Source organism: Babylonia areolata, chromosome 25, assembly GCF_041734735.1.
Source record: "Babylonia areolata isolate BAREFJ2019XMU chromosome 25, ASM4173473v1, whole genome shotgun sequence".
Lineage (NCBI taxonomy): Eukaryota > Metazoa > Mollusca > Gastropoda > Neogastropoda > Buccinidae > Babylonia > Babylonia areolata.
The window spans coordinates 38,975,795-38,985,453 of NC_134900.1; the positions used below are offsets into that span (position 1 = coordinate 38,975,795).

At 50.4% G+C, this 9,659-nt stretch overlaps 1 protein-coding gene across 3 annotated transcripts in view; it reads right to left on the minus strand.

The window, feature by feature from the left end:
- LOC143299443 (MAP kinase-activated protein kinase 2-like) overlaps window positions 1–9,659 on the minus strand; it is a 44,670-nt gene that overhangs the window by 3,222 nt on the left and 31,789 nt on the right. For all 3 annotated transcript variants that reach the window (XM_076612642.1, XM_076612641.1, XM_076612640.1), the window contains 3 exons: window positions 6,934–7,058; window positions 3,906–3,991; window positions 2,155–2,235 (listed from right to left, as the gene is read on the minus strand). In XM_076612642.1, coding sequence (XP_076468757.1) covers window positions 2,155–2,235; window positions 3,906–3,991; window positions 6,934–7,058 — 292 coding nt within the window. The remainder of the gene's footprint in view (window positions 1–2,154; window positions 2,236–3,905; window positions 3,992–6,933; window positions 7,059–9,659) is intronic.

Consider the following 9,659-nt stretch of genomic DNA (forward strand, 5'->3'; position numbering starts at 1 on the left):
ACACACCCTGGTCACTGCTGTGGGTTGGGTTGGGATGGGCTGTGACGTGGTGTGTTGTGTTCTATTGTATTGGGTTGTGCTGTATCGTGTTGTGTTGTACTGTGTTGTTTTGTATTGTGTTGTGTTGTGCTGTATTGTATTGTGTTGAATTGTATTGTGTTGTTGTATTGTGTTGTACTGTGTTGTATTGTATTGTGTTGTGTTGTGTTGTGCTGTGCTGTATTGTATTGTATTGTACTGTGTTGTATTGTCTTCTATTGTGTGTATTGTATTGTGTTATATTGCAATGTACTGTATTGTATTGTGCTGTATAGTATTGTATTGTGCTGAACTGTATTGTGCTGTATTGTATTGTATTGTATTGTGCTGTATAGTATTATATTGTGCTGAATTGTATTGTGTTGTATTGTGCTGTACTGTATTGCTTTGTGTTGTCTTGTTTCCTATTGTGTTGTATTATGCTGTGTTGCTTTGCGCTGCATTGCATTGTACTGTACTGTATTGTACTGTATCATTGCATTGTACTGTATTGTACCTACCATACTGTATTGTATTGTATTACAGTGTATTGTACTGCTCTTTGTCACAACAGACTCATTTCTCAGAGTGAAATCTGGGCTGTTCTCCCTGGGAAGAGCATGTCACTGCAGTGCATCACTGCCCTTTCCTTCTGGCCTGCATGTGTGTGTGTTTTCCACAGAACTGTACCCTTTTCATGTCATGGTGTGTGTGTTTTCCTATCAAAGTGGGCTTTCCACAGAACTGTACCCTTTTCATGTCATGGTGTGTGTGTTTTCCTATCAAAGTGGGCTTTCCACAGAACTGTACCCTTTTCATGTCATGGTGTGTGTGTGTTTTCCTATCAAAGTGGGCTTTCCACAGAACTGTACCCTTTTCAGGTCATGGTGTGTGTGTTTTCCTATCAAAGTGGGCTTTCCACAGAACTGTACCCTTTTCAGGTCATGGTGTGTGTGTGTTTTCCTATCAAAGTGGGCTTTCCACAGAACTGTACCCTTTTCATGTCATGGTGTGTGTGTGTTTTCCTATCAAAGTGGGCTTTCCACAGAACTGTACCCTTTTCATGTCATGGTGTGTGTGTGTGTGTTTTCCTATCAAAGTGGGCTTTCCACAGAACTGCACCCTTTTCATGTCATGGTGTGTGTGTTTTCCTATCAAAGTGGGCTTTCCACAGAACTGCACCCTTTTCATGCCATGGCTCTTTGACATGCCCCGAGTGATGCTCCACAGAGGACACCAGGGACAGAAAATACTAGCAAGTGTGGGATTCAATCCAATGAGCTCAGATTCACTCGTTTCCTTGACAGACGTGTTACCAGCCGGCCACAAATCTACTTTCACAATGAAGTTTCACTGGAAATGCCTTGGTACTGCACCAGGAAGAAAGGAAAGGGAAATAGTTCATTTCACCAGAAAGTGAAAATGAAAGTGAAAGTGAAAGTACACTGCTCTGAACATTAGAATAGACAGGAATAAAGTTTGATTTCGAAAACAGAATCAAACTTTTCTCTTAATAATATAAAAACACAAAAAAACAAAAACAAATACGCTTGCAGTCAGAAAAAAGCAGATGGGAAAAAAAACAGATGATGTTCTGTGTGTGTGCGGCAAGCTTGCACGTGCATGTTTAGGGAATATCGTTTTTGGTGTGACTGTTGATACTTGCAGTATCTCACAGGAAGCCCATGATATGGAGAGTTAGTACTATACAAGAACAATGTGTCAGTTGTTTGAGGGGCGTGGTGGCGGTCTTCACTCTGGGAGGGACGCTCACTCAGTCTGGCTCCGCCACTTAGCCATTATTGTCGTTAGTAGGGGGCTTAGTAGGTGGTGTCCTAAGTACGTTAAAACAGAACAGGCACCACTGAACACCACCGAAGTGACTCAGCAGCAGTGCAGGGTCTCCTCTGGTGTGTGGCCTCCTGGCGACCTAACATTGATGGTTCCCTGTCGACTGCCGATGCTGGAACTGCAACGGACAAACCCGGGTGTGGCCGTGAATGGGGAAATCTAAATGAGTGGCGTGGGAGTAATGCCACTGAAACGGTGCAGATGATGGGGCAGCAAAAAAAACAACAAAAAACAAAACAAAACAAAACAAAAAAAACCCAATGTGTGACTATCATCACCACTGACCTGCACCTCCATCCACACGTCCTCCTCCTCCCGTAGGACACGGGCTGACATCAGAGGTGTCTGAGGAACCATTGTGCTGTCCTGAAAGAAACAAGAAAACGTCTCTTCACGAATGCTGATCAATACCAAAAGTCTAACAGTACAATAATCATAACTGGAAGGAAAAATACATATAATAAGAAGAAAAACACACAAGTTTGCAGTCATCGCACTTATTCTTATTATGCTTTTAAACAGGAGCAGTTAACTCACCGCCCAGCAGGGGGAGGGAGGGGGGGGTGTGTGAGGGGGAGGGGTCAGAAGGAAAACAGGAGCAGTTAACTCACCGCCCAGCAGGGGGAGGGAGGGGGGGATGGGTGTGTGAGGGGGGAGGGGTCAGAAGGAAAACAGGAGCAGTTAACTCACCGCCCAGCAGGGGGAGGGAGAGGGAGGGGGGGGTGTGTGAGGGGGAGGGGTCAGAAGGAAAACAGGAGCAGTTAACTCACCGCCCAGCAGGGGGGAGGGAGGGGGGGGAGGGGTGTGTGAGGGGGAGGGGTCAGAAGGAAAACAGGAGCAGTTAACTCACCGCCCAGCAGGGGGAGGGAGGGGGGGATGGGTGTGTGAGGGGGAGGGGTCAGAAGGAAAACAGGAGCAGTTAACTCACCGCCCAGCAGGGGGAGGGAGAGGGAGGAGGGGTGTGTGAGGGGGAGGGGTCAGAAGGAAAACAGGAGCAGTTAACTCACCGCCCAGCAGGGGGAGGGAGAGGGAGGAGGGGTGTGTGAGGGGGAGGGGTCAGAAGGAAAACAGGAGCAGTTAACTCACCGCCCAGCAGGGGGAGGGAGAGGGGGGAGGGGTGTGTGAGGGGGGAGGGGGTCAGAAGGAAAACAGGAGCAGTTAACTCACCGCCCAGCAGGGGGAGGGAGAGGGAGGAGGGGTGTGTGAGGGGGAGGGGTCAGAAGGAAAACAGGAGCAGTTAACTCACCGCCCAGCAGGGGGAGGGAGGGGGGGAGGGGTGTGTGAGGGGGAGGGGTCAGAAGGAAAACAGGAGCAGTTAACTCACCGCCCAGCAGGGGGAGGGAGAGGGGAGGAGGGGTGTGTGAGGGGGAGGGGTCAGAAGGAAAACAGGAGCAGTTAACTCACCACCCAGCAGGGGGAGGGAGGGAGGGGGGGAGGGGTGTGTGAGGGGGAGGGGTCAGAAGGAAAACAGGAGCAGTTAACTCACCGCCCAGCAGGGGGAGGGAGAGGGGAGGAGGGGTGTGTGAGGGGGAGGGGTCAGAAGGAAAACAGGAGCAGTTAACTCACCGCCCAGCAGGGGGAGGGAGGGGGGGATGGGTGTGTGAGGGGGAGGGGTCAGAAGGAAAACAGGAGCAGTTAACTCACCACCCAGCAGGGGGAGGGAGAGGGAGGGAGGGGTGTGTGAGGGGGAGGGGGTCAGAAGGAAAACAGGAGCAGTTAACTCACCGCCCAGCAGGGGGAGGGAGGGGGGGATGGGTGTGGTGAGGGGGAGGGGTCAGAAGGAAAACAGGAGCAGTTAACTCACCGCCCAGCAGGGGGAGGGAGGGGGGGAGGGGTGTGTGAGGGGGAGGGGTCAGAAGGAAAACAGGAGCAGTTAACTCACCGCCCAGCAGGGGGAGGGAGGGGGGGAGGGGTGTGTGAGGGGGAGGGTCAGAAGGAAAACAGGAGCAGTTAACTCACCGCCCAGCAGGGGGAGGGAGGGGGGGAGGGGTGTGTGAGGGGGAGGGTCAGAAGGAAAACAGGAGCAGTTAACTCACCGCCACCCACTTGTTGCCCAAAACCTGTTTGATGCTGAGACGCTGGTCTGGGTCGGTGTTCAGCAGGCCTCGTATCAAGTCCTTGGCTGAAAACAAAACCAAAACAAAATTGTCCACTTGTACACATATACAGGCCTGCATACAGGAAAGAAAGAACACGCACACACAGACACAACATATACCTATACATGATCCAACCACCAAATTGATGTGCATGTGTTCATGTGCGCAAAGATCCATATAAACTTTATGTACTATAAACAAACCTTTTTTTTTTTATCACATTCAAAGAGTATACATCACATAGTGATTACATAGAAAAAACAACAAATGTTAAAAAAAACAAAAAACATCCAAACAAACCACAAAGAGTTAAACTGACATGCACAATGCTGAAGATTATGGTGATTTTGGAATATCAGTCATGCAGTTCAGAGACAAATACATCATTACATGCATATCAGTCTCTCCTGCTTCAGCTCTCCCCTCTCCCCCCAACACCATATGACTCTATCTTGACATTTCTATTCACACTGTAAGACAATCCAGCACTATTTTCACACTTTCATCATTCAAAGTGTTGAATAGTTCAGCACTGTCAGGGCATTTTATTTCCAACCATGCAACAATCCAACATTATCTTAACAACTTTTTCATTCAAACAATCCACAACTATTGGACCGCTGAAAAATCCAAAATCAATGCTTTTATTCACAAACTACAGAACACTCCAATATATCTTAACACCTGTTCATTCAAAGTGTGTAAAAACCCATACTAATTTAATCACTTTTATTCAGAGTGTAAGAATAATCAGAGTACTATCTAAACATTTTCATTCAACCTTTTACAACATGACACTATCTAAACTCTTATTCACACTGCAGAACAACACAACACCATCTTCACACTTTTATTCACACTGCACAACACCACAACACCATCTTCACACTTTTATTCACACTGCAGAACAACACAACACCATCTTCACACTTTTATTCACACTGCAGAACAACACAACACCATCTTCACACTTTTATTCTAACAACACAACACCATCTTCACACTTTTATTCTAACAACACAAAAGAATCTTCATGCTCTTACTCAAACTGCACAACACTGCAACACTATCTTCACACTTATATTCTATTCAAACTGCACAACACCACAACACTATCTTCACACTTATATTCTGTTCAAACTGCACAACACCACAACACTATCTTCACACTTATATTCTGTTCAAACTGCACAACACCACAACACTATCTTCACACTCAATACACGATCTTCACACTGCAGAACAGCAGTTCATATTTGCTGGCCTGACAGAATCAGTTACAAAAACGAACAACTGTGGCAGCAAAGAAGACAGCAGTCTGCAAAGACGAGATGCTCCAGAGACACTGGGTATGGTTCAGCCACACGCTCTGCAAGCCTGCATCCAGCACCGCACGACAAGCCCTCACCTGGAACCCGCAGAGAAAAAGGAAAAGAGGCCCTCCAAGAAATACATGGTGCCGTGATCTGGAGGCAGACATGAAGAGGACAGGCCACAGCTGGAGACAGCTGGAGACCACTGTGAAGAGGACAGGCCACACCTGGGGACAGCTGGAGACCACTGTGAAGAGGACAGGCCACACCTGGGGACAGCTGGAGACCACTGTGAAGAGGACAGGCCACACCTGGGGACAGCTGGAGACCATTGTGAAGAGGACAGGCCACACCTGGGGACAGCTGGAGACCACTGTGAAGAGGACAGGCCACACCTGGGGACAGCTAGAGACCACTGTGAAGAGGACAGGACACACCTGGGGACAGCTGGAGACCATTGTGAAGAGGACAGGCCACACCTAGGGACAGCTGAAGACCATTGTGAAGAGGACAGGCCACACCTGGGGACAGCTAGAGACCATTGTGAAGAGGACAGGACACACCTGGGGACAGCTGGAGACCATTGTGAAGAGGACAGGCCACACCTGGGGACAGCTGGAGACCACTGTGAAGAGGACAGGCCACACCTGGGGACAGCTAGAGACCATTGTGAAGAGGACAGGACACACCTGGAGACCATTGTGAAGAGGACAGGCCACACCTGGGGACAGTTGAAGACCATTGTGAAGAGGACAGGCCACACCTAGGGACAGCTGAAGACCATTGTGAAGAGGACAGGCCACACCTGGGGACAGCTAGAGACCATTGTGAAGAGGACAGGCCACACCTGGGGACAGCTGGAGACCATTGTGAAGAGGACAGGCCACACCTGGGGACAGCTGGAGACCATTGTGAAGAGGACAGGCCACACCTGGGGACAGCTGGAATGACTGACACAGGACAGGGACAGCTGGAGACCATTGTGAAGAGGACAGGCCACACCTGGGGACAGCTGGAATGACTGACACAGGACAGGGACAGCTGGAGACCACTGTGAAGAGGACAGGCCACACCTGGGGACAGCTGGAGACCACTGTGAAGAGGACAGGCCACACCTGGGGACAGCTGGAGACAGACATGAAGAGGACAGGCCACACCTGGGGACAGCTGGAGACCACTGTGAAGAGGACAGGCCACACCTGGGGACAGCTGGAGACCATTGTGAAGAGGACAGGCCACACCTGGGGACAGCTGGAGACCACTGTGAAGAGGACAGGCCACACCTGGGACAGCTGGAATGACTGACACAGGACAGGGACAGCTGGAGACCACTGTGAAGAGGACAGGCCACACCTGGGGACAGCTGGAGACCATTGTGAAGAGGACAGGCCACACCTGGGGACAGCTGGAGACCACTGTGAAGAGGACAGGCCACACCTGGGGACAGCTGGAATGACTGGCACGGAACCAGGGTGGCTGGAGAGTGATTGTTGATGACCTGTGTCCCAGACAGGGGGAGGCTACAGGTAAGGTGAGGTAGGTGCAGATCAACACAACCTTATCTTTTTTTTCTTTTCTTTTTTAAAAAAAAAGTGTTTTACACCCAAACACAATCTTCACACTTGTATTCCTAGTGTAAAACACCATCTCACCTTCCTGTGACACGCTGCTCCACTCCGGCTTGGGGAACTCGTACTGGCCGTTACGTATCCTCTTCTTCATGCCTGGGGAGATGGCTGCCCCGTGATTGCTGTAGAACGGGGGGTACCCACACAACCTGAAACACACACACATGTAGACTGAATAAGTCAGTGAACAGCTTCCCATTTCTCTCCCAAGAGATGAAACAAACATGTATCATCACTTGTCTAAAGCAAGCACAGGTTCTGATCATCACTCTTCTACCTGGTGTGTCACCAGGCTATGGATACAATCTGAATTATTCAGGATTTTCAAGCTGCACTAACACCTCTCCCCCACCTCCCTCCTAAAAAGAGACAACTCTGGGAATGTCCATCAGACAATATCTTAGAACTTGGCCAACCAAATTAATGTTGACAGATAATTTTTTTCTCCTTTTCCGGAAGCCCAATTTTTCAACCTCAAAACGTGTTTCTGTAACTGATTTTTTTTCCAAGTTTCATGCCGATGATTTACAGTTAGCATCCATCGGCCCCTGCCTGTGGCCTCCCTTATCCTCCAGTGCATCAGTGTTTGGTATCTCAACTGTCACCCCCCCCCCCCCCACCATCCACTCTGTACCCTGCCTGTCGTCTCCCTTATCCTCCAGTGCATCAGTGTTTGGTATCTCAGCTGTCACCCCCCCCCCCCCCCCAACGTCCACTCTGTACCCTGCCTGTCGTCTCCCTTATCCTCCAGTGCATCAGTGTTTGGTATCTCAACTGTCACCCCCCCCCCCCCCCCCAACGTCCACTCTGTACCCTGCCTGTCACCTCCCTTATCCTCCAGTGCATCAGTGTTTGGTATCTCAGCTGTCACCCCCCCCCTCCCAACGTCCACTCTGTACACTGCCTGTGGCCTCCCTTATCCTCCAGTGCATCAGTGTTTGGTATCTCAGCTGTCACCCCCCCCCTCCCAACATCCACTCTGTACCCTGCCTGTGGCCTCCCTTATCCTCCACTGCATCAGTGTTTGGTATCTCAACTGTCACCACCCCCCCCTCCCAACTTCCCCTCTGTACACTGCCTGTGGCCTCCCTTATCCTCCACTGCATCAGTGTTTGGTATCTCAACTGTCACCACCACCCCCTCCCAACTTCCCCTCTGTACACTGCCTGTGGCCTCCCTTATCCTCCAGTGCATCAGTGTTTGGTATCTCAACTGTCACCACCCCCCCCTCCCAACGTCCACTCTGTACACTGCCTGTTGCCTCCCTTATCCTCCAGTGCAGCAGTGTTTGGTATCTCAACTGTCACCCCCCCCCCCCCCCCAACATCCACTCTGTACCCTGCCTGTCGTCTCCCTTATCCTCCAGTGCATCAGTGTTTGGTATCTCAGCTGTCACCTCCGCCCCCCCAACGTCCACTCTGTACCCTGCCTGTCATCTCCCTTATCCTCCAGTGCAGCAGTGTTTGGTATCTCAGCTGTCACCTCCGCCCCCCCAACGTCCACTCTGTACCCTGCCTGTCGTCTCCCTTATCCTCCAGTGCAGCAGTGTTTGGTATCTCAGCTGTCACCTCCGCACCCCCAACGTCCACTCTGTACCCTGCCTGTCGTCTCCCTTATCCTCCAGTGCAGCAGTGTTTGGTATCTCAGCTGTCACCTCCGCCCCCCCAACGTCCACTCTGTACCCTGCCTGTCGTCTCCCTTATCCTCCAGTGCAGCAGTGTTTGGTATCTCAACTGTCACCTCCGCCCCCCCAACGTCCACTCTGTACCCTGCCTGTCGTCTCCCTTATCCTCCAGTGCAGCAGTGTTTGGTATCTCAACTGTCACCCCCCCCCCCCCCCCCCCAACGTCCACTCTGTACCCTGCCTGTCGTCTCCCTTATCCTCCAGTGCAGCAGTGTTTGGTATCTCAACTGTCACCCACCCCCCACCTTCCACTCTGTACCCCTCCCCTCCCACCCGCCTTCACTATATCATTTATTTCATTATTCATAAAAACAACAGGTCTCATCAGCAGCCTCTTTCACCCCTGGTCCCCAATCCACCAATCTCTGCACCCCACCCCCACCCCCACTCCCACCCCTCCTCATCCTTTAGTTTATTCATTTTTGTAACTACATGTACTGCTATGTCATTCACATTTCTCTTCCCCCCTACCACACTTCAGTACACATACTGACTGTCCATTTCTCTGTGCTACCCCACCCCTCCCCCCAACACACCTAGCCCACCCCTTACTGTCAATCTCTACCCCTCCCCCCAACACACCTAGCCCACCCCTTACTGTCAATCTCTACCCCTCCCCCCAACACACCTAGCCCACCCCTTACTGTCAATCTCTACCCCTCCCCCCAACACACATAGCCCACCCCTTACTGTCAATCTCCACCCCTCCCCCCAACACACCTAGCCCACCCCTTACTGTCAATCTCTTAGGTATTTATGTCAGGATGACTATCTGTGATAATCTTTCTCTTCAAAAATAACTGACTGCCAGCAGCAGCTGATGACACAACTTGCCCTGTCTGGGAGAATCCTGTGTTTCAATATCCTGTTTTGTCGTAAAGTGACAAATCATCATCATATACATTTGTATGTGGTTAAGTTCTCTGATTGACATATTCAGGAAATCTAAATATTACACATGTGTGTGTGTGTGTGTGTGTGTGTGTGTGTGTGTGTGTGTGTGTGTGTGTGTGTGAGAGAGAGAGACAGAGAGATGAGAGATGACATGTGCCCAAAATAATGAGAT